Source organism: Thalia democratica, chromosome 3, assembly GCF_965202585.1.
Source record: "Thalia democratica chromosome 3, ktThaDemo2.hap1.1, whole genome shotgun sequence".
Classification (NCBI taxonomy): Eukaryota; Metazoa; Chordata; class Thaliacea; order Salpida; family Salpidae; genus Thalia; species Thalia democratica.
This window is the reverse complement of record NC_139167.1, coordinates 39,214,973-39,240,549: the sequence shown is the minus strand read 5'-3', so window position 1 is coordinate 39,240,549 and position 25,577 is coordinate 39,214,973. Positions and strand designations below refer to the sequence as shown.

At 28.0% G+C, this 25,577-nt stretch overlaps 1 protein-coding gene across 2 annotated transcripts; it reads left to right on the top strand.

Annotated features, from left to right (window-relative positions):
- Positions 1–2,690: 2,690 nt before the first annotated feature.
- Positions 2,691–25,003, top strand: LOC145832011 (cytoskeleton-associated protein 5-like). 2 transcript variants are annotated; one of them, XM_082939377.1, is made up of 44 exons: positions 2,691–2,758; positions 2,928–3,118; positions 3,773–3,976; positions 4,107–4,284; positions 4,666–4,807; positions 4,943–5,034; positions 5,652–5,762; positions 5,918–6,112; positions 6,499–6,663; positions 7,069–7,197; positions 7,365–7,475; positions 7,679–7,770; positions 8,179–8,320; positions 8,957–9,111; positions 9,951–10,077; positions 10,224–10,376; positions 10,492–10,617; positions 10,803–10,960; positions 11,327–11,501; positions 12,194–12,310; positions 12,587–12,718; positions 12,893–13,102; positions 13,541–13,735; positions 14,265–14,393; positions 14,599–14,748; positions 15,153–15,356; positions 15,593–15,731; positions 16,188–16,384; positions 16,761–16,896; positions 17,078–17,165; positions 17,304–17,453; positions 17,738–17,831; positions 17,927–18,021; positions 18,093–18,186; positions 18,712–18,908; positions 19,731–19,845; positions 20,134–20,187; positions 20,354–20,557; positions 20,678–20,800; positions 20,888–20,983; positions 21,230–21,374; positions 22,588–22,667; positions 23,454–23,546; positions 24,253–25,003. In XM_082939377.1, exons 1-44 carry the CDS (start codon positions 2,702–2,704, stop codon positions 24,418–24,420), a joined length of 6,108 nt encoding a protein of 2,035 aa, XP_082795503.1. In that variant the 5' UTR covers positions 2,691–2,701; the 3' UTR covers positions 24,421–25,003. The 2 variants fall into 2 exon arrangements, with proteins under 2 accessions (XP_082795503.1, XP_082795504.1); XM_082939378.1 differs by lacking the exon at positions 23,454–23,546.
- Positions 25,004–25,577: the final 574 nt, after the last annotated feature.

Genomic DNA, 25,577 nt, shown 5'->3' with positions numbered 1-25,577 from the left:
ATATTTTTATCTATTAACATATATAACAGTTACTGATACAATTTAAAACTGATTAGATTAAATGCAATTTTAGTCTTACAAAATTTATGTTTAATTAAATTATTAAATTTATATAAGCTCTGTTTACAACTAAAACTTATTAGCAAAATATGGATATGTAAGATTAAAAAGAAAGTTAAGATAAATTAATTTTACAAATATAAATCATATTGAAAATTTTAAACAGTAAGTTCTTGAATTTTAGTATAAGGTAACTTATGAATTATTTCAGTTTTATTTATTACAAAAATTGTGTTTATTCTTTGAAGAAGTAGATTTAAGAGCATTAAGAATTTTTTGTCTTTATATAAGACAAAGTTTATATAAGACTTTATATAAGATATATTAATGTTAGATAAAATATTTTTATTATAGTTAAAAAGTGAAATATAATTGATTTTTTAGATATTTAAATCACAAATTAAACTTGAAGTAGAAATAATATAGTTTATTTTACAAAAATTTATATTATGACTTTATGAAAATAAAAGTAGGAAGTATAGGTATTTATGATAGTAAATTTAAATTTTTTCATTGTCAATGTAAAAAAAATAAAAAAGTTTTATCGACATTTAAAGCAGGCTTTCCCAAAGTGGGTAATATGGCCATGGAGGTCATAAGCAGCAAAGGTAACAAGGCAGAGACCATATTTTGAAACTTACTCTAGTTGTTCTAAATTTGTGGTGAAGAGCAAAAAAACTTCAAGTTTATTTAAGGGTAGTTTTTTGAGAAGTCTTGTGAGAGGCACCATTGTTTTTTTATTTCTTTAAAGAGAGCCTTATAAAAAATGTTTGGGAAACCCTGTCTTAGAGAGATACTTGAGCTGTAGCCCAACATATTTTAAGAGTTGCTACTTGCAAGTTTTAAAATAAATATATCTAAAACCAAAAACAGAATTTAAATTTTTAAAATTAAATTAATATTTTTTTCTATTCAAAATATATGTTAAAACAGTGCCTTTCCCTGTGCTGTAAAAACTAGGTATTGGAGTGTTTATATCTAAATACTTGCACATATTAAGAGAATTTTTATAATGGTTGTTTATGATCAACAAAAAAAATATATTTAGGACATAAGGGATAAGACAGTTTTTTACATGTTTGTTGATCTCATTTTGAAGATGTGTACTAACTAATACTAACAATTGCTTTTATTGTTTTTTAAAAATTCAACTAGTTCTTGATATATACTGGTATAGGTTTGGAAATTTCAACATGATCTTTATAGAATAAAAAGAAAAAACTATTCAGTAAAAACAGGGTTGCTACACTTTCAAGATAACTCATGTTTTGAAATTTTTTGAAATCTCAAGGTGACTCAGGCTGATTTAAATAGTTTTTTATTTGTTTAAAACTCAGCGTAATTTTTAGATATTTTTATAAATTGCAGGACAAATTTTTTTTCTAGATCTTCAATAAGATTTAATTGATCTGTTTTTAATATTTATTATTTTGTAGAACTATATTTATCTAAGCATCAAGTGCAAATGCATATTTATACAACTTTTCTTCTTCTTCTTATTATTATTATTTAGAAGAAAAGTGAACATGAGGTTTAAAGAATTTAAAAAAATTCAGGATGACTCAGGATAGTTTTTATGACTCAAAGAGCGGCAATCCTTTAAAGTATTTTCTACAGTTTTTAACCAATCATTCTCATAACTTTTAAGTTTAAACTTTATACTAAACATTCGAAGTGTAAGAACTTAATATTATTTATTAGAATTATGTTAAAGAAATTTTTTTTTTCTATTTATCATAAAATACTTATTAATATTCTTTTTTAATTTTTATAGCAATTAAAAAAAAAAAAAACTTTTTCTAAAATTAAGAGGCCAATCGCTTAAAAAATAAGTATAAAAATAGTTTTTAGTGAATATTTAAGTTTCATAGAAAATTCTAAAAGAAAAAAAGTGTAGTTTACATGTTTGTTTCATAATCTTTTTATAAAAATGACTTTAGCCCATAAGTAAATTAAAGTTCATATATACAGTGCTTATTCACTTATTCGGACGCTAACTTATCTGGACAGTTTTGGTCAGAAGAAGATTCAAAAATTTTAAATATTAAACATTAAATCTTTGTATGATACAAATACTTAAGCATTCATACTATAAGAAAATTTTAAGTGATTTTATAAATTCTAAAAAACATGAGAAAAATTTAAAACAAACATTTATTCTTTCTTATTTTAATAAAACTTCTAACATAAACTAGTTTGTTAGGAGTGATATGTTTCTGTTAAATTGACTTTAAATTTAGTCAAAGTTTTTTGTTTTTCTTTATGTCTGTTTTTTCTCTTTGTATAAAAAGTTTTCACAATTACTATGTATTTGTTTTTACCATAACACTTTTATTATGCATTGATTTATATGCAGCAGTTAAATTATTGAATGAAAAAAATGATTTTTTGTACTTATCCGGAATTTTGGTTATCTGGACATGTTTACAGAAAAATCTTGCCCAACGTGTCCGGATAAGTGAATAAGCACTGTACTATAAAAAACTGACTTTAATTAAACTTTAAGTTACATATAAGAGTCAATGTTTGTTTTTGTTAAAAATCGCCGTTACTTTTAATATGTATAAAATATTAAAAGCTAAGTTTAGGAAATAATTTAAGTTTACAAGCTTGTTAACTTTTTCAGTTAAATAAATTAAAAATGACTGAAGAAGACGAATGGAAAAAGCTACCCACCGATCAAAAAGTTGCCCACAAGGTTTGTTTATCCTAATAATACTTGTTTTATAATTTAAAAATCTTTGTAAAAGTTTGTTTTAATTAATTGTTAAGTTTTATTTGTGTATTATAAATAATTTTTAGTTTATAACTTAAATTTAGTAGTTTTAAGTTTACAAATAATAATTTGTTTGTTTTTCAATACACAGTCGTGGAAAGCAAGAGCTGAAGGTTATAAAGAATGCATAAAACTTTTTCCAACTTTAGATGAAAAAAGTGCTCAATTTAGCAAATACTTGGGGTTGATGAAAAAATTTGTTACTGATACAAATGAACTGAACAGGATTCAGGCAGTGGAAGCAGCAAATTTGTTCGTACAAAACGCACATGTTGCTGGAAAGTAAGTATTTCTCTATACATTTACAATAAACAATATGTTTTGTTATTAAAAAAAGAAACTATAGTTTTCAAACTTTAATATTTGTAATTAAAAATAGTTGTGGTTAAAGCATTCTATGGAATTTCAATAGCTGTACTTTAAAAGTATAAAAAAAAATATAAATAAACTTTCAAAGCAATCTTTACAAAAATTTTAATTTGTTTTTAAAGTTTTATTAAGTTAAAACAAATATTAAAGCTATTTATAAATAGAATATACAGTTTGTGACTAATCTTGTTTTATTGGTTCCTTCTATTCATAATATATAAATGTTTTATTTAATTTTGTGTTTTCAATGTACAGTAATTTATTGTTTTTGTATTATTATGTTACGTATAAATTATTGTAATGAATAAGAAACTAATTAAGTTTTCAAAAACCTATAATACACATATTTTTTTTAAAGAAGTGTAAGTAGTCATATAAAATGTTTTAAACTATATTGAGTATTTCAAAATATTCTCAATGTATTCTAAAATAATATTTTGTGCTATAATATTGTTTTAGTTGAGTTAATTTAAAAGTGTATAAAATTTCAAAATTTATTAGTTTGCATTCTAAACAAAGGAAGTTATTTTATATATCAGGTACAAAATGTTTGTTTGTATTTAACAGAACTGCTAGCGAAGTTGTATCAGGTGTGGTGCTGAAATGTTTCAACAGCAAGCCGAAATTGAAGGAACAAGCGCAGGAGCTGTGCATGAACTATGTCGAACTGGACAAACAAGAACTAGTGGCTGAGGAGCTTATCAAGGGCTTTGCCAACAAGCAACCTAAAATCGTTCAAGCATGCGTTGAAACTCTGACTAAAGCTTTAATGTGAGTGATTTGCGTTAAATCATGTTTGTTCTAAAAGTATAAACATGCCTGTTAATGTTTATTGTGTTTATTAAAGAAAATATTACAATTTATTTTTTTCAATAAATTCTATACTATTGTTTTTTTTAAGGTTGTTTGGGAACAAAGTGATCGCAGTGAAACCTCTGATACAATCTTCAATGAAAAGCAAACTGATGGACCACAGGGACAAAAATGTAAGACAAGCCACTAAACTCTTGTACGTCGAAGTTTTCAGATGGATCAAAGATGCTATCAAAGCACCTCTACAAAACATAAACGCCACAATGGTTTTTAATATTTGAATTATTAACTTATAATACTAAAAAATTAAATTAGTAATGATATTTAATGATCGTAATGTTTTTTATTGTTTAGATTTAACAACTAACTCAAAACCAATAAGTAAGCAAACATTCTATTCTCTTAAGCTAAAAAAAGACTGCCTATGCCCAATCTAATCTGCATTTTATAAAATAAATTAAAGTTTTTTTTTTTACTTTTGTAACAGATCTTCCAAAAAAGGTAACTAATTAAATAGCTAAATATACAGTATTTCCTTCTTGTAAATCTCATTAGAAAGTATTTAAATTCGTTTTTAAACAATCTTTTTCAAGTGCTACAAAATTTAAGTTGGCCCAACCTACAACTAACAAAAACTAATTAAAAAGCTGAAAGATTTGGAAGCAGAGTGGGAGAAGACGGCGAGCGAGGGCAAGCGCGAACAAACCAGGTTCATGAAAAGCCAGCAAGCTTTGAAGGTAAAGTTTGAAAGCAAGCAGGAAGGTGGTGGTGGAGGTGATGACGCTGAAGGTATCGATTTATTTACTATTGTGTATACTATTGATTTCAACTAAGGTGTATACTTTAGAATTTTAAAGTTTTGTGAGTTATTAATGTCAGAAAATAACCGGTTTTGTTTTCTAAATATTTACATTTTTATTTAAGCTGAAGAAGAGGAGGAAGCTGTAGATCCTTATGACATGCTTGAACCTGTGGAAATTTTGTCCAAACTTCCAAAAAAATTTTACGACCAAATTGTTAGTTTGATAAAACAATTTTAAAATGCTTTTTGATAATTACAATTTGATCTAAAATTAAATTAGGTTTAAGGTAGGTATTACTGTGTTGTTAGGTATATAAAGGAGTATTAGAAAATATATTCATTACAAAATCAGGCAGTTAACTCAGTTTCACTGCTGAACGTATTTTCAAGCTGTGATATTTTGTAGTAAGTATATTTTTCAATATAATAATCTTCAATTTAACTTGATTCCTCTAACCATAATATATATACAACAGTATACACAAAATGTTGGTCTACTTTAATAGTTAAAATTTACGTTAATAGTTTATAAAAAAAAGTGTTCTTTTTATTGCTTCATCAGGGTTTGTTTGCACACTTTAGCTTTAAATGTCACCAAAATTTTCAATCAGAACTTATACTTGTTAATATACAATTGATAGTCTTCTACAAAGTTAGATTTTATTAAGAACTTCTTATGAACAAGCTAGTCTTACTAATAAGCTTTGTTGCAATATTAGGTTGTGGAGTGTTTAACTAAAAGAAAAATATGAAAAAATATTATATTATTCAATCAAAAAAATCCATAAAAAAGTTTAATACTTCTACTAATAAGTTGTTTTGTTGCTGCAGGCAGCAAAGAAGTGGCAAGAACGCAAAGAGATGTTGGAGGCCGTAGACGGGTTGTGTCAACCCAGGCTGGTTGCCGGCGACTATGCCGACCTCATGAAAGCTCTTAAAAAGGTTTTTTTTTTCATTAAATTATAACTTTACCTATTTAAAATTTATACTAAAGCTTGTACTAGCTGAACTTTCAAAGTTTTATTTTGTCCTAACTAAGTTACTCGTTCTACAATCGTACGTTGAGTTGTATTTTGAGAAGTTTTGAAACATTGCAGGTTGTAGACAAGGACACGAATATTCTGCTCGTGGTGATAGCAGTTAAAATAGTTGGCAAACTGGCGGCGGGTCTGCGTAAAAAATTTCAACCGTACGCCGTTCTGATGTTGGAAAGCTTGTTTGCCAGGTTCAAAGAAAAGAAGGCGAACGTGATTCAAGCTTTGAAAGTATCTACTGACATTGTCGCTGAAACTGTAAGTTATTCAGTTAATTCTCCAAGTTTATTATTAAAAAAAAAAATACTTCAAAATTTAGTTTTGCTTGGTTTTATAGATTTTAACTTGTTATTTTATGTGTATAAACTTTTTTTGTTTGTTGTTTCTAATGTTTAAGTATTTTGCAATATATTAATGTTTTTTTCTCTAGTATGTAGCTATATTTTTATTTAGGACGCATCATTAATTTTTTTTAAAACTTTTCTCTAATTTTTTTTATAGTGTTATTTTTATTTTGAAAATATAAATTATTGAACATAACAAATTAAAGTTGCTAACTAAGAAAAAAAAAATGTTATAAATTTTAAACTACACCGTAAAAATATCTTTCATAAGTTTTTAAAAGTCTTATAAATATTACTCAGATTCCAATGGCAAATATACAAGAGTCAATTTTAGAGCACCTGGCACACAAAAATCCAGGTGTAAAGGCTCAAGTAGGATTCTTTCTGTCAAGAACTTTACTCAAGATGAAGAGCTCACAGTTCAATAAACCGCTGATAAAAAATATGTTCGACCCATTAAAAAAAGTAATTGTTTTTGTTAAAGATATATTTTTCTTAATTTTTTACTTAAATTTAGAATCATACTTGTTAAATTTGTTAGATTGATTAAAAAAAAAAGTTTTATAAAAAAAGTTAAATTAATTTTAAATTACTTTATGAAATCTAATAGTTAACAGATAACTTATTTTTTGCCATAAGTTATTAATTAGTTTCTAGTGCATTTTTACATTAAAAATACGAACTACATAATATTTTGTAGTATTACTCAAAAATGGTTTAACACTTGGTTATAATATAATATAACTTTTATTAGTTTTCTTAAAGGCTTGTTAAATTAAATTTTAAATTTTTGTTTTTAGTTTGTTTTAGTGTTTAGTTTTTGAATTTATTTTAAGGCAAGTGTAAGCACTACTTTAAAATTGTCAACAGAACTTGGGCGATGGAACGCCGGACGTTAGGGAAGGCTCGTACCAGTCCATCGCCGCTTTCGTGTACAAAATGACTGAAAACAAAGTGGCACCCTTCCTCGGTGACATTGACAAAATTAAAATGGACAAAGTATGCGAATTTGATACTTTATAATTTAAATTTTGACATGAATTTTAAAGTTGTTGTTTAACAGCTAATTTTAATAACATTTATGCAAGTTTTAAGAATGAAAAGTTTTGTTTCAATTTCATCGAATTTTACGTTTGTGTGATAGTTCTATTTTAAAAATATTCAAGATTCGTGATTGTGCGACAAAACTTGCGCCGGCTAAACCTGAAGGCTCCTCTGGCCCGCCCAAACCAGCTGAAGTAAAACCGAGCGGTCCAGTAATAAAGAAACCAGAAACTGTAAGTTTCTTGTACTTTGCTTGTTTAAATTCAAAAGTAATTCCCAAATAATAGTTTTAATTACTTTATATCTTAAAATTGGTTGAGTTAGTATTTCATGCTGTACGTTTTTTAAATGTATATTTTTCTTTCTGCTTGTTATTAAAAAATACTTTTTTAAGTAAAACAACAATAGAAACAATTATAATTTTCGCTTGTTGCAGGCGAAACCTGCAGCTAACAAGACGAAACCAAAGAAAGTTATCAAAGGAGGCGCTAAAAAAACTGCCCAACCCGCTAAACCAGAACCTAAAAAGTTAATAGTTGTTTTGTTTGAGAATTTAATTTCCAATTTTCACTTAGCATTTAGCCGTACATTTAGTTTTATATGTTTACAAGATTTAAAAAATAGATCATTCTAAGAAATCCCAGTTAGTTAAAGTGCATGTAAAATGATTAGTTATCAAAAGTATGTATAATGTATTTTTAGCTTATCTTAGCTTCAAGTCATTACGCTTTAGTTTGATAAGTTCACTAATTTGATCATCAAATGTATATTTTACCTAAGAATTAAAAAAATAATCGAGTTTGGAATAGCTGTATTAAATTTTAGAAAATCATTCGCTTAAAAAAAAAACATTTTTAAGCTTAAAATCAAGTTTTATTCGTTGAAAACTATGTACTTTGATTTAATGTTATTAGTTTTCAAACATTTTTTTATCAGAGATCAGCTTTTCGATGAGAAGGAGCTTGGCGAGGAAGAAATTGATGAGAAAATAAGTTCGTTGGTGGGAGATGAGGTAAAAGCTCAGCTGATGAACACTGTTTGGAAGGAAAGAAATGAGGGATTGCAGGCTTTGTTCAATGTTTGTCACTTTCATTGATTTGTTTGAAAAATATACTTTTTGTAGAGGATTTTAAGTTTAGTTTGGAAATTTTCAAAATCATACTATTGGTAAATCAAATTTGTTAAACATCGAAAAAAAAGTTCTAGAAGTTGTTTTATTTTCAAAACAAATGTTAATAAATCTTGAATATATAATTTTTTAAACAACATTATAATTTTTTTTTTTTTTTGATTTTAAGTTAAAGCTTCAATTTTTAACTTTTTCCGTGTTTTATCACGTAATACTTAGTGAAAATGAAAATAAATAAGTAGTTTAAAGTTTTTGTTAAAACGAAGTCATCGCTTTATTTCAAATTTATTAAATTGTTAAAATAACAAAGCTGCGAAATTGAGATAAACAACTTTTTGAAGATTATTTATTTAAGGCATTCTTCGCTTTATTGTTTACTACGCTAAAGAAATAAAATACTTTTTCGTTTTCTACTACATTAAAACTTTTTGAAGTATGTTTATTTAACTTACTTTACAACTTACAAATTACAACCGAACTCATGAAAGTTTGTTTTGAAAATATAAAATTACACTTTCATGAACACTTACTTTTTGTGAATTTGTTTTAATGTCACACTACTAAGTGAAACGTGATAATTGTTAGAAATTGAAAATGACGCCTGACGATGAAATTCCGTCACAAGCCGTCATCAAGTTTATGGCAATGCACAAGCCCGGCTTTAAAGACTCCAATTTCAACTGCATGAAGCAAAAGTTCGCCATCGTCCAGTATTGTGCTGAAAATTCCAAGTTTTCCATGTAAGTTTTATCTTTTAAATTAAGTTGGTCTCGCACTTAGATTGTTTTTTATGCTACTAAAATGTTCTGCTAAACGAAAAGTTGTTTAAAAAAATATCACAATACTTATGCAGTTATATTTTGAATAATTTTAAATTGCTATTTAGGCAGGTAAATACAGTTTGTAAAAAACTTGAACAATCCTAATCAATATTTATAAAAATTGAAATAGTAAAATACAATCAAAGTACTAAAAAGTTTAATTTTATTAAAAATAAATTGTTTTGTGTACTTCAGCTTATTTTCAACTGCAGTTTCGCTTTCGTAGTAAACATAATGTGTTAACTTAAGCCATCTTTTGGTTATAAAATATTTTTTAAGATTTTAATTAACATATTTGTTTTTTGTGTAATTAAAACAAGCTTTGCATTTTAAACTATTGTTTATGTTTTATTTAATGAAACATCATAATTTTAAAGCTAATAAAGCTAGAAAAAATTAATAAGAATCATGTTGATTATATCTTACAACAATTTATTTTTCAATAAACAAAGTAGTTGTAAAATTTTATATTAAAAAAGTGCTTTGAAGAGGTTAAGATTAAAACTTCTTTAATTTGTGAAAATATGTTATTGAAATTTATTTTATTTTAAAAAGTCTTCATCTATTATGTGAGTTTAGTTATAATGTTATATCATGAAAAAAGTATGTATCATTATGATTAAAACATTTTTATTTTTTTTAAACAACTCGCATAGTTACTTAATTTGTTTACTTTTTACTTATTTTTGAAAAATATTTTTGATTACAAAGTTTTTACATGTAATTTTTTTTTCTTAATTTAAAAATTAAAAATGCAGGAAGTCAGTTGATGTGTGTTTGAAGCCGCTCATTGACAAAATTGGCGACATAAAATGCGGCAAAAGCTCTCAAGAAGCGCTGACGGCTATTTGCGAAAACACAAGTTACCCTGTGCTGTCTTCACAAGTTAGTCATACGAGTCATAGTGATTTAAAAATTACTTTTTTACACATCTTTCCATCCAATTAACTGTATTGTATTTTTATTTAGGTATATTTTAATTTCAAAGTTTACACTTTTTGTATTTATTAGTGTATTGTTGATGATTTTAGATAGCTGAGTACGGCATAGCTCAGAAAAGTCCGAAGACGCAAGCTGAAACTTTGAAGTGGCTGGCCAACAGTTTGGTGGAGTTCGGAATGGACAAATGTGATGTAAAAGTTTTCATCAGCGTCACCAAAACCGCCTTTGCCGGATCAAATTCGGTAATTTTTTTTAAATGTTATCTCTGACACTTGTATGTATTTATGAACTTAAAAGCATAAATTTTATTATTATGATTACACCATAGTTTGTAAAAATTGTTCGTATATGTAACAGGCTGTCCGAAAAGCAGGACTGGACTTGACTCGAAGTCTCGCCTTGTTTTTGAAGGCTGCCGTGATGAGCTTTTTTCAAGCTGAAAACAAACAAGTCCTCTCACAAATCGAAGCTGTAGTAAATAGTGTGAGTAAATTAAAATGTCTTATAAAAAAAGTGTTTAGTAAGTGTGAATTTTTGCTAACCTAAAAAAATTTATTTAATATTTTTAATCTTTGTTTTTTAAAGTTATACAAAAAATATAAATTTCAAACACTTGAATTCTACCGCCCACTGTTATTGAAACCCATTAAATTTTTGTGCTCTTGCAGGTGAAAGACGAGGAGAAGCCGAAGCCGACGAGGGGAGCGAAGAAGAAGCAGGATTGTGGATCGGGTGAAGCGGGTGATGGCGGAGGGGCGGGTGAAGAAGACGGGGAAGAGGAAGAAGAACTGAACGTGGACGACCTCGTCACAAGAGTCGATATCAGGTTTGTGATTTCTTTTGATCATCTTGAAGTTATGTGATTCAGGTAAAACAAGTTTTCTTTTTATAAGCGATTACAACTTGAATTTAAAGTAGGTTGAAAGAACGTTTATTCTGCGTTGGTGTTATCATGTGAAAATTATTACTCGTAGTGATTTTTCTTAATTAATTTTTCTTAAAGTCACCAGTTTAAATAAACAAAGTTTTTCATGTAAAATTTTTAAAAGTTTAGTCTTTAAATTAGTTTTTTGTAGTACAAGTTGTGAAAAACAAGTACATGCTTTATTGTAAGCTATGGCTGTACAATATTATAAATGTATTTGATAAAACTACTAGGTTATTTTCTTCTAATTTTACAAATATTTTTTAGCGGTAAAATGACCGAGAAGATAATGCAGCAAATGAGTGACTCCAAATGGAAAGATCGCAAAGAAGCGCTTGATACTGTGCAGAATGTCTTGAGTGCCGCTAAGTTTGTTGAAGGCAATCTTGGAGATTTGCCCGATGAACTCAAAAAACGTTTTAAAGACAGTAACAAACTGCTTGTTAGTTTTTTAAATGTAAAGTTAAGCCTTTTATGCAAAAAAATAAAATTAACTTGTAAAAACTTTTAAGTGTCATACAAGTGTATGTAAAATATCGAACTTAAATTTCTTAGAGTTTATAAAGTTGTCAAAGCTAAAAAAGTATAGTTTACATTGTTATAAAAGTTTTATCTCATTTTTAAAGCTTGTAATATATTTTTTTGATGCCTTAGTTTAGGGGACGGCAAACTGCGGCCCGCGAGGTCATGCTTAAAATATACCATTTGAAAAACAGTTGTACGAAAAGTTTTTGTGGTAAAAGCTTACAACTAGGCTTTTAATTTTAACTACTCATATCTAGTGCTTAAATATGGCTTATTTTATCATATTTTTGGTTTAAAATAGTATTTTTTGTTGATTACTACAACTGTTTTAAAATAATTTTGGCCCGCGGAAGACCTTTTTTATGCACTGCGGCCTGCGACTTATAAAAGGCTGCCGACCCCTACCTTAGTTAGAAAGTTTAATTTTTTTGATTTACTCCAATATAAACTCAAATATTAGCTGTTTAGTAAGTTTTTGAACTTAAATTAATCTAATTAAAAAAATTATTTTTGTGTCTTAACATTTCGTTGAATAGAACAGAAGTATGCCGCTATACACGTTTTATTGAAGTCTTGTAAATGTTTTTTTATTATTACAATTTTCTACAGTTAATCTCGGTCTTAGAACTGTTATCGCAATTAGCGGATAGTTTATCAAAGAAAAGTTGTGCTCAACACTTGCCTACTTTTATGAACGGTATGGTCTTAGCTCTTGCTGAAAGTAAGGTAAACAGGATTTTATTCATTTGAAAAATGTTGCAATAATTTTAATTACCATAAGCTTTAGTATTGTCAAAGAATGTAATACTTTTTTTTCTTTTAGAAGTTAGTTGATGCAATTTTTTTAGAAGGTAATTGATGAAATTGTATAATAAAATTAGAAAAAAAAAAATTTAGTGAAAAAGTTAAATCTATAAATTTTATAGTGTTCCAACTTCAACTTCAAAAAAAACTTATTTTACACCTAAAAACTAATTAAGTTCACATACTTTATATTAACAGCCGAAAATTCGCCAATGTGCACTGGCGTGTATGGACAAGTGGATTGAGAAGACCAAGCTGTCCATGTGGTTTGCCAACGATGAGATAGCCACTTGCCTCGCCAACCCCAAGTTCATCTACCTCAGAATCGAAGTTCGTAGACCTTTGTTCTTTCGTGTAGCAAAAATTTAACAAGTTTAATATATAACAGTAATAAATTTTAATAACTAAAAATTTCAAAGCTACAAAAACAGTCTTTTTAGTCTTTGCCTCTAATATTTTGAATAATTAAAAAAAAAATAATTTTTAAACGTTTTTCTTGAACAGCTGCCGAAATGGCTGGCTCCCCGGTTGATGGAAGCTTCGCCGCGTCAGATGGCAAGCTGCAGGGAGAACGTGGAGATGGTGGCGAAGCAGGTGTACTCGTGCTGCGAGGACAGAAACAAGGACGTCAGGACGTCGGCCACCGCCATACTGCCCTCGCTCGTCAGGCAGCTGTCGCACAAGAAGATGCTGCAGCTCACTGCGAAGTTGGGGGTATGAAATCGATGTGTAGTTGTTTAACAAACGTGTTCTAACTACTTGTTTAGTAATAAAGTGTTATTTTAACCCATTACTTAAAAGTTAATTGCTAATTCTGGCTGTTTACTTCATCCATATCTGAACAGTTAAATTTAATTTAGTTTATTTACTTTAGTTCTAATTTTAAAACTGATAAAAATGAAATTTTAAAACTGATCTATTTTTATTTATGTAATTTGGTGTTTATTTATTATTATTATTTTTTTTTTTTCAGTAAGTCCTCATTTTATTTTATTAAATTCTTGACTAAATTATAAACTTTTTAATTTAAGAAATTATATTTTTGAATAAAATTTTTATTTTTTAACTAAGTTTTTGCCTGTCTGAAATAAAACACACGCTGAGTATAATTCAAGTTATGTATGTCAAAATAATAATTGTTTTTAAAAATAGGCTTCATCTAAAAACAACATCACTTCTTTACTGGAGACTGCAAGTCAGAGTTTGCCTAAAAAGGAAGAAAAAGCAGAAAGTGCTCCATCCAAGCCCGTTTCCAAACCGGCTGTTGAAGCCAAGAACGAAGAAAAACCTGCAGGTGAAAAGACAAAAGAAGTCAAAACGGTGAAAAGCGCCAAGTCGGCCTTGTCTGTTAGTTGTTTAGATAAGTTATGTTATTTAGTTTACTAACTAGCAATTGTTTTATCTCATAGATTTTTTTAGAGTTTAAGGTAGTTTTTGAGCCATAGGGATAGGAAATAATTAAAGTACGTTATGAGTAAAAACTTTACTTAAATATTAGTGGTTATGTTAATTAAAATAATTATGATCGCTAGTTATTCATTTGTTGTTTAATTACTTAGATAGTATTTTTTTGCTTTAGGACCATTGTCTTTTCCTAAGGTATGTTAAGCTACTAACTTTCGAAAAGCTTGAATTAAATTCAAAGTTATATGAAATAAAACTTTATATTTCTCTGTAAAACTGAATGTGGTTACATTAACTGTTGTTAGTGGTTTATAATTAGTTCTATAAAAATGGTATTTATTGCATTAGATCGAAATAGACTGTAGAATTATATACTTAAAACAAGCTTATTTTCGAAACCTGATTGTTCTTAAAACTTCTTACTTACAAAGTATTTGACTCTTGATAAATTAAAATCTCTAAATTCTTTTAGAAAAAGTCTACCACTAAAGCTCCTGCAGCTAAATCATCTGCAAAAGAAGAGCCACCGAAACCAGCTTCAATTTTCATCGCTCAAAAATCTGGTAAGGAATCAAGACATAAAGATGAAAAGAATTTTAAGGTAAGAATGGTAAAAATTAAAGTTTTTTCAGTAGATTTTTCAGATAATACCATTTTAAAATCCTTATTGTTAACATGAATTTTGTTCCTATTTTGATATGTTTAACTGAAGTCTCGTATTCTTTTTTGTAATAATTTGTTTTTAAGAAAGCAATAGAATGTTTTTAACTTTATTTGTACAAAATCTAGTATAAATGTTACTACAGGCGCTTAAATGGACAGGGAACTCACCAAAGGATGAACTAGTGCAGCAGCTGAAAACTCAAATGACTTGTTGTATGGACTCTCAAGTATTAGCAGATATGTTCAGTAACGATGCCACTAAACAAAGAAAGGCTATTGCTGAACTCAAAAAGGTCTTTTGCAAATTGTTATCATTTTGAAATCTAAAGTTTAGTAATTGAAGATAAAATATACTTATGTTATGCTTCTTATTTTAGATAGTTTAAATTTATCAATCTAGCGTTTAATGTAAGTTGATCTATTTTGATGTAAAGTTTTTGTTAATTATAAAACTGGATAATTTGTTGTAATTTTTAGATTAGCAGATAATTTTAGTGCTCAAAGTAATTCTTGTTTTGTTATTTATATAACATTTAAAATTTTGTTGTTTTAACATATATAGGCACTAGAAAGTGAAAATTATAAAACTGGATAATTTGTTGTGATTTTTAGATTATCAGATAATTTTAGTGCTCAAAGTAGTTCTTGTTTTGTTAATTGTATAACATTTTAAATTTTGTTGTTTTAACATATATAGGCACTAGAAAGTGATTGGGAGCAAACGTTAGCCAACAGTGACGTCATAGTAAAATGGTTTACTCTAAGATTGCAAGAAAACAACACAACAATCCACCTGAAATCTTTTGAGTACATCAAAACATTTTTAAGAACTTTAGATGAAAAAAGTTTAAAGATGTCTGATTGGGAAGCAAGTGCCTTCCTACCTTCAATTGTAATTAAGGTGGTTAATTGTTATTTAGCAGATATCTGTTTTGATAAAACTAATCGTTATAAGATTATCAGTTTTATTCCTTAGCGTTAACACATTATAAAGTTTAACGTGTACTTTGAATTATCTACTTTATTATTTTTTATAGAGCATGCAAAGTTTAAAATAAACATTTACCACATTTTTAGCATATCTTATGATATAAAATTAGATTAAATTTTATATAAATTAATAATCTATTCATTAAGATTGGTGACGGCAAAGACCAGATAAGGAAGCACGTCCACGAGATAATGGACTTGTTGATGGAAGTCTTCGATAGCAAAAAAATGTACGTGCACTGCATGAGGGGTCTGACCAAGTGCAAAATAAACAAGCAACGTTCGGGTAAGGCTTTCATTTATGAAGCATTTTAAATTCCTCATATCCACTTCTTAAGTTTATTGCAATCTTTTAGTAAAGGTTTTTTACGGCGACATGACAATTCAAGTTTAAAAAAATATGTTTAAAGAGCCAAAAATCTAATAGTGAAATATATTTTTTTAAATAAATATGCGTACGTAGGTCTAACTAATACTTACAATTTTTTTTTGTTTTTTGAAAAGAAAAATATTAAAAATGAATTTTGAAATTTACAAAAAATTACTATATTTAAAAAATTTTCTAGCCATATATCAGAAAGTAATTAAAAAAAAAAAGAAAATATTTTATTTGTATTAATTGGACTTACATACACATTTTGTATATTTTTCAAACATACATTGCTTTTTCAGCTGTGACCTTAAAATTTGAACTGTAGCGCGCCCGTTTCGTGCACGTGTTTCATTAATTTTGTCCAATCAGGTTGCTTGGACGTGGTGGGCAAGCTGATCAGGAAGTACGGGTGCAGGCAGGTGCTCGACCCGTCGGTGAAGAAGGGTTGCGAGGAGTTGGCGCTGTTCATCGCCGACAAGGACAAGACGGTGAGGGACTCGGCGCTGAACGTCATCACCTCGGCGTACCACGACATCGGCGACGACGTGTACAAGTTCGCCGGCAAGGTCAGTTGCAGTCGGTTACAAAATGCGAGCTTTTCAATTTAGAACGGTTAAAGTATGTGTGTGTGCAGTTTGTTGACATGTAAATTTTCACTTAAGCTTTTGAGTGATTGATAAACGTGTGCAAACTGTTATGAAAATTAATACGAGCTTTTGTTTTAAATTCACGTGATAAAAATAAAGTTTTACCAGAATAAGATACTGTTACTTTAGCACTCTTTATGTATTTTTTTTTAGTTTGACAATTTTAGTGTGAGTTGTTTTAGATTTTTGTTTAAAGAAATTACTTTAGAAGTCAGCTTTAAAAAATATGTAATTTATTTTTTGGTACATCATCTGTACTTTGGTATGTCGTTACAAATTTATACTGCTTTTGTAGTTGAAGGAGAAAGAAATGTCGATGATGGAGGAGCGAATTAAAAGAAGTGCGAAAGTTCGACCCTCGACTACAAGTAATTCAACTGCGAATGTTCGAGCTTCTCAACAACAATTGCAAAGACCAAGTACTGCGACAGGTTTTTTATTTGATTTGTTTGAAAAGTGAAACGGTAGTATTTTGTTTCGTAAAACTAAAATTGTTCATTTAGTTCAGTTTTATATCTCAGAATTTAGCTTTTTCTTATTTCTTAACTTTTATAAACTTATTTTTTTTTAGCTTTTTTACTTTACGTGAATCTAGGTAATTTAAAATTGCAGAAAGTTCAATGAAAGTAAAACCAGAAGCACCTACAAACAACGAAAAACAAAAAAGTAACGTTGTTGATGAAAAAGGAGATCAAAACAGGTAAGCAGTTAAAATTTGATTCAAATAAACTTTATTTATGTAGATAATTTCTTACCCAAAATAAGTTTGTGCTTTTATTAGAATAGTTTATAGACTTAGTTTAAATTAATAACTTAATAGTTTATATTAATTATTAAGAGACGAGCCTAAACTTCCTGAAATGAAGCCGGGTCTTCCCCCAGACATTCAGAAAATTTTAGATCAAATCGAAGTGATTGACGAGGAGTTCAAAGAGTTTTCCGAAATTCCCGTTCCAACTTACACCACACCCGAATGGCTGACACAAGAGTATGTACATTGTTGCGAATGAAAAGTGTATAAAATTCTTGAGATGTTCATACTAAATTTACAATAAAAACAATTTGCAAAGTACTTACTATATTGAGGTACATATTTATCTATAACACAGTTCCACGTTGTTTTTCATGAAGCTTTCTAAGTAATCTAAGAGGTGAACAAACACATTGGCAATTTAATATTTTGAAAATACATACTATTTTTGTTATTTTTTTTCTATAGTTTAAACTGTATTAGAAATCTTTCAGTTTTTCTAATTAAAATTAAAAAAACAGCGAGCTGACGCCAAACGCCAGGGAGCAAGTCGATTTGGTTTTGTCCAGACTGATTCACACGGACAACAACGTTTGCCTCACTGCTATTCACCAGGTTGGTTGGCTTTAAAACTTGTAAAGATTACATAACGGTGTTGAGTTAGAAAAGTATTTGAAAACATAGGTAATGAGTATAACTTTTTATTGCAGATTTCAGAAATTATGGCTAAATTTGAGTTTATCGATGAAAGGGTCGACCAACTCATCATAAACATTACAACAAAACTGAAAAGTTTGACCGAAATGTAAGTGGCTAGTAAAGTTTTTGTCGTAATTTCAGTAAAAAAAAATTAAAAAACTATTTCTATAATTTCAGCTCCCTGTCTGAAGTAAGTTCTCCGAAAGCAACCATGGAATTGAAACAACTTTTTACAAATGTTTGTAAAAGTTATCTTCAAGTTTGTAAGCAGGTAAGTGCTATTTAAATTTTTTAATAGTTTTTTAATCTATATTCTACTGTGTACTTTATTTTTTCATTATTTTCCTAGTTTAAAATCTTAAAAAAGGTTGTAAGTATTCAGTTTTTTTTTTTTTTATTATAATAATTTTATTCTGTCGAAATGTGTTTTTTTAACATTATTTAAAATATTTGATCAAAAACAAAATTGTATTCCATCAATAGAATTGTAAAATAGATATTTTGTAATCGTGATTTTCACAATGAATAAATCTTGTATCTAATATCATTTTATAACAATGATAAAGTAAAAAAGTATTTTTCGTCTGTATAAAAACATGTGTTATAAACGAAGTACTGTTATTTGTTTTACTAGTTTGCTCCTTTGAAGTAATTAAACGAATAAATTTTGTCCATCATATCTTAAAAAATTATTTCTTCTCAGCTAAAATCTATGTAACAAAATTAACTTGATTAACAAAATAGGATCTTATGTACCTTGATACAAAATGATTCAGACATAAACAATTGTTTTCAGTTGTTCACCAACACGGAGCTTGTTAAGAGCGCGACTTCCCACACCCTGTACAACTTCATGCGCGTCGTGTGCAACCTGGCCGTTGACGCGCGGCTGGTCAAGTGCTTGTGCGACAACGACGGTCACCTGCTCATCGAAACAATCAACAAGACCATCCACGAGCTTCTCGACAAGTGCAGCTCACTGGTGCTCGGATGGTCAGTCTGATGATTTTAGTTTGATGCTTTTTGTGTGCTGTAAGAATTATGTGTTCGCGTTAACTAGCTACTTAGCATTAACACAGGGTTGCCACAAAGTCAGGAAAAACAAAAAAAAAACAGAAAATTTGGTATAAAGATGCTCTTTCTTAGAAAGTTTAACATCACTAAAAACTGCATTTTGCTAATGTGATTTCCAAAACAAATTGCTTTTCCAATTCATCTTTTTTCAGGGTTGAATTGAATTTTTGGAATAAAATAAATCTTTCAAGTTTTTGTTTATGAATTTTTAATCGGCTTTGATTAAGAATTTTATTTAAAAAAGTCAAGATTTTTTTTTCAGCTTGCCCTGTTAATAACTGTGTTGTGTCTTGTTGTATCAATTCTTATTTTAAATTGTAATATTATTATGTTTTAAGCTTTAATTGGTGAATAGTGAAACTTTTGTTATATGCTACATGTATAAGTATAAACTTAATAGTTGAATATGTTTGTCTATGAAGTTTATTTATTTTGCATAAAGTTAGTATTTAGAAATGGTTAGAAAAAAATATTCATAAAAACTAGAATGGTTTGAACTTTTTGCTTAATTAATTTTTTTTTTTCAAGATTGAGATCAAAAAAAAAAAGTATAGTTTTATTTTTAAATAAATTTTAAATGTGTAGTTTTTGAAGTATGGATTTAGGAGATTAATATTTGTATTTTGTTTATTGGTAAAGTTATTATAAATGCTAATATGGTTTTTACTCAAGTGGTAAAAAATAAATATCCAATTTTGAATGTAATTTTTTACTATTGTTAAATAAAAACTCTTATTTTAGTGCAACAGTGAAATTGGTGAAGTTTGCAGTTAGTCAGGCGCCCATGTTGGAAAGTGACAGGGATGATAAAGTGAAGCTGAAACAAAAAGTTGATTTCTACACTCTCACTATGAAGGTAAACACATTATTTGTTTCGAAAATAGTTTTGTGTCATGGGATAAATAATATCTGCGAAAGTAGATAGTTTGTTTATAAGCATTTTAGCTACATAAATTATTTGAGTTGTATTCCAAAATTAAAGCATATTTATATTATTGTTTATTTATTATTGCTCTTGAGTATCAAAAATTTATACGTCTAGTTAAGTGAAATGTATTTTATAATTTTAGTTTTAATAGACAAACTAAAATTGATATTTGTGCAGCAACTAGTTTTAATAAATTAAAAACTATTTTTACTGCAGTGCCACATAAGAGTGATGAGAAAAGTCATGAAAGACGCGCAAGTTGCAAACAACGTGAGTTTTTATTAACTGTATATTCATACTAGCACGTTAATCAACTGCAGCATTTAATTGTCATTTTATAAAACTTAACCCTGAATTTTAAATAAATATTTGGCCAATATTAATGTTTAGTTTATTTGTAACGTGAGATAAAAAGTTAGTTCACCAAACCCGCCAGGAAACGGAAAACCTGTCGAGGTTTCTGCTGGAAATCGACGAGTACTGGAACGAGTTCCCGCCGAACCACAGGTACCCGGCCGTTTGGAGCGAGGTCATCCTGGAGGTCGCCGGAAAAGTGACCGACCGGGCGGACAAGAAGTTCATGCTGAAAACAATAAAGACCGTCGCCACCACCCTCTACGATAAAATGCAGCGAGACAAAGTTTATACAATTTGAACTTTTGTTTTTAGTCCTTTTTCAATAAAAGCTTCGAAAAAAAAACTAATTAGTTGTGTGATGTAGCTTGTGTTGAAGTTTAGTGGCACATTGAATATTTTCCAGGTTGTTTTGTCACTGGATCTAGTGGCCGACAACGCCAAGTCTCAAATGATGTCGTTGGCAGCCAAGCAGTTCAAAGTGAGCACCAGTCAGCTGAAGTCCATGGTGCAACAAGCTAAATTACAAGTTTGTTAGCAGTTTTCTCGTTTTGTTTGTATATAAAACTAAGATTGTTATGTTATGCATGGATGTTATTCATGGTTTTTTTTTTAGAAAAGAGAAAATAACATGAAAGAAAATACTATTTCTGTTGAAGGCAAACTTGCAGAAATTTTCAAAAAATTGTCAAAAGGAGACACGATGGATGAGGTTATTTAATTTACTTTCTTAAAATTAACCTTTGTTTTTTAGTTTTATAACCTGTCTGTTGAATTAATAGTCTGTACTTGCTTACATAAAATTGTAACCTTTGAAATTTGTTAGTTAACAAATGTTATGAGTTGTTTTTTAACTCTAAAGCCCTTTTTTTGGATTTTAATACATAACTTAAAGTTAATGAAAATTTTAAAATTAAATAACGTTTACATTATTTTCAAAATTATTACTTTGGTGCAGGCAATTGAGGACATCTATGTATTTAAACAAACGCATCCTCAGTTTGATATTGACTCAAAAATAGACGGGTTATCATTAAACTGCATGAAGAACTACATCAGACAAAAGCTCAAGCGAATTGATATTGATAAAGATGAAAATTTAGGTATTTGAAAAAAATGTGTAGCTGAGAGTTCTATTGACTTTAAACATTTTGAAATTTAAATGCTTTTTTATGAAAGTTTTAGTAATCGAGAAATTTTTGATCAGTAAGAATTAGGTTTATAATAGTTAAAAACTGATTATCTTTTCTAAATTGGAATAATGATAAAAAAAAATTGTCCATTTTTTTTATCATCCCGCATAATTATTAAAGCATTAAAAAAGATAATGGTATATGAAAATGTTAACTAAATATTAGTGTTATGATATTAAGCAGATCTAATAATTTTTTAGGATAAAGTAACACTTTTAGAAAAATCTTTAAAATGTATGTAAAGTAACTTTATCATTGGTTTGCAAAACTATGTTTCATGGTTTGTAAATATTCTTGTAATTTTAAATGTTAATTTAAGTTATTCTTCTCTAAGGTCTATTTTAATTAGGTGTAACAAAAAATTACTTGTTAAAGTTTTTCTCAGTAAAAGTTATGTTAGTTTTAATTTTTGTTGAAGTAAAATTTTGTTTGTCTTAAATTTTAAACTATGCTATACTAATTAATCAACTGTACCACTACTATAGCCAGTAACTTTAAGCTCAAAACTTCAACTGTTTGAAATAACCTATAAGACTTCAAATCTGTATGTATAAGTTTTTTATTTTATTTTGCTAATCTTAAGTTTAAAATAAACTTTTTATTTTTTTCAACTAATTAGTAATTTTTCTTTTGTAGTAATATTTTATTTTGAACCGTAATTTAAAAGGGTTGCCACAAATCCTGGAAAAACCTGGATTTTAAGATATTTTGAAAATAAACCCCGAAAACAAATTTTAAACAAAAATAACTAAAAAACCTTAATTAAACAATTTTTATATGTTAAGCAGTAAAATTTCGATTTGACACCAAAAATCTATCATATAGATAAAAAAAATTGTGATCATCAAAAAGAAAAAAAAAACACATGTAAAGTAGGTTTACATTATCTTTTCAATGTTGTTATATCATTTTATTTTTTTTTAACCTTAAACTTAGTTTTAGACTAAAGATAGGCACAAAAACTTTTACGTTCAAAAATCTGGAAGAAATTCCGAGAACCTGGAAGAAGTTTCTCGAAAACATGTGGCAACCCTGATTAAAATATACAGTTGTGTTTATCTGGTTTAGACCAGTGTAATTTTCTTAAAATCTAGAAGTTGACACCAGTGTGCTTAATTTACAGATTCAATTTCTAAACGAGTTAAGAAAGCTGAAATGGCAGTTGAACATTACTCAGGAAAAACTTTCATGGATGATATAAATGTGAGATATTTTTTTACATTGTACTTTTATTTAAATTAAGTTTTTAGAATTTTTTTTTTTTCTATTTAATATTTTTGTATAGATATATATATATTTTTAAGTATTACTAGCCTCAAAACAATATGTAAAACATTGTAGAGTATTTGTTTTTCTCTAGATTTTGAACTACAGTATTTGCTATAAGTATTAATTTTGCAAACTAGGTTTTCAATATTCTTAACTACTTGTTTTGGGTATTTTTTTATTAAGACTCAGTTGTTTTTTATTCCAAGGTCAATTATTTAAACTTAGTTTTTGTATTAGAAGTTATTATTTTTGAAAATTTGTGGAAGCTTTATAAAGTTTTTTTTTTATATTGCTGCTTTTAATAAGCTATTTACTTTGTAAAAAAGTTAAATTTGAAATAAATTAATATTTTTTATACAGTTTTTCTGTTTTATACTTATTTATCAACACTTAAAAAACGCTTAAGAATAAATGTTTGATTTGTATTCTTGATGTTTATGTCAAGTTGTTAAGTTATTGGTTGTTCCTAAAGTCATTGAGTATTTCTTTAGTGTGGTGTTAATAGCTATTATTTATTTAAATCGAATAATTCAGAAATTAATTTTTTAAACTAACTTTTTTGATGAAATTAAGCGTTATCAATTTAATTACATATTATGTTTTTATGCTGAAGAATCGATTTATATCTGGTAATTTCTAGGATTTATATCAAGATTGTCTATAATTTTAAGCGATCGTACTGTTTAGGTATTTAATATTGAAATAAAATGTAAACAACAGCAAATGAGGGCAGTTTGCGGACTCGAACCTCTACAAGAAAAAATTAATCAAGCCGAAAATATTAACCCTGACCAGGAAAATATCATTAAAAAGGTTAGCTTTCTTTGAACTCATCTTCCATATAAAGGGCCGTTTTGTAAATGACATGGGGTTTAAAAGTTTTAAAATAAAAGTTTTTGTTAAGAATTACATTGTAATGTCTTTTAAATTTTGCAAACAAATAAAAGCGTATTTATTTTTTTTTTAATGGATAAATTAAAAGGTAATTAATCCTGTGTGATGTTATAAAAAAACACGTCTTTTAATTAGAAAAATACAGTAAATTTCCTGTGACACATTTATCGAAATAAAATTTTGTTACTACAAATACATACTTCAGTTTCCTTAAAAAAACCAATTGATTGTGGGTAGGTTTCAGAAATGCACGAAGCGACACTTTTGTGTAATTGAAAATATCTAATTTTAAAATGAACTATAAAACTACTTATTTATTGAAAAAAAACGCTTTAACAAAAAAAAAAGAACATTTAAGCCACGTGCAAAAGTGACCCGTTCCCTTTGTTTGTATATGAATAAGAGAAACAATATAGGAAATAAATATTTATTTTTTGTAATATTTTAGTACCAATGACATACTTTTCCGGTGGATCAGTTTGTGTGGTTTTAATAACTATCCTCAACAATAAAACCTTCTAACTTCCCATAAAATTAACTTTAAAATTGTATGTTTTAAAATCACCACCACATGAAAAAAAAAAAATGTTCAATATCAGTATAGTTTAAAGAATATTTTTTACAGCCGACGTCCAGGATTTCGAAGTTGGAGCGACCTCAAACGGGCAGCAGGTTGAAGCAAGGGCCGTCGTTAGGTGGCGTCAGAGCGAGCCAGCTTCAGAAACCGACCAACAACCTGAACGACCTGAGGAAGCGCTTCCAGAGCATCAAGGACCGGCAGAATAAAAAGTGAAAACGTTCAATTTCTTATTCACAACAAGCGTTCCGGTTGATGGTTGCATCTGTTTGAAGGATTTATAGTTTCTTGATAAATTTTTATTTCTATGCTTGGTTGCTCTGTTTATTGCTAGTTTTTCAACGAGACTGTTTGTATAATATTTGTTTCTATTTCTGTTGCCTTTTTATTTGTTACCAAAGTTTCAGAAAGTCTTCAACTAAACTAAATAAGCAGGTTATTTTTTGTGCCTCACTTTAGTTTCATTGAAAAAGTTCTCGTTTTGCTGAAGCAATGCATACGTTTCTTTTTCTGCATTGTTTTAACGAACAGCGCAAAGTGATAAATAATTAAAATTATAAATTAAAAGATGGATTTTATGTAAGTAGTTTTACGTGTTAGCTTATTTAAATAAAACCACATTTGTTGTTTAACGGAACAATGAAACAAGCATATAAGGTTTTTGCTGTATGTACAAAAAAACTTTGTTTTATTCCGAACACTTATGATATTGAAAATACTTTTTGTTTTTTTGCAAGTTTGGAACTAATTAAAGATTAAAACTGATATTTCTCTGTTTTTATAAATTTTTACTGACTTAGTTTTTTATCTTCTAAGACTTTAAATCATGTTAGTTCATATCTGTTTACATGTGTTAAAGAAACAAAGTATGTTTAATTAATTTTATAATTTGGTTCTAAAAAGAGTTAGTTTTGTTTTTAATTAAACTACAGTGTATATATAAGTTATGAGTATTGGAGAAAAGTTAAATTTTAATATTTCAATAGTTAAATAATTTTAAGGTATCGCAATAATGTATTAATTTATTGATCTTACTTAAGTTAAACTTTCTTTTTACTCTTTATACTATAAGTTTTTAGACATGTATTTTTTGTTATTATAACTTTAGTACAACTTTCTTTTCTAAAACTCCTCTAAACATAATGAGCTTTGAAACTAATTATCTAACTCGTTATTTGATAACAAAAATCAAACTTCGTGGTCACTTTGTCCACGTGTAAACTGTGGTAGTCCCCCTCAGGTTCGACATTTATTCAAGTATTAGGCAGGTACTCCGAAAGTTTATGTATACTTTATATTGCATAGAAAAAAGTTCATTTTATGAGCAACATGTTTATAACATTTTGTCAGGATAACATCGTTTTTTGAATACT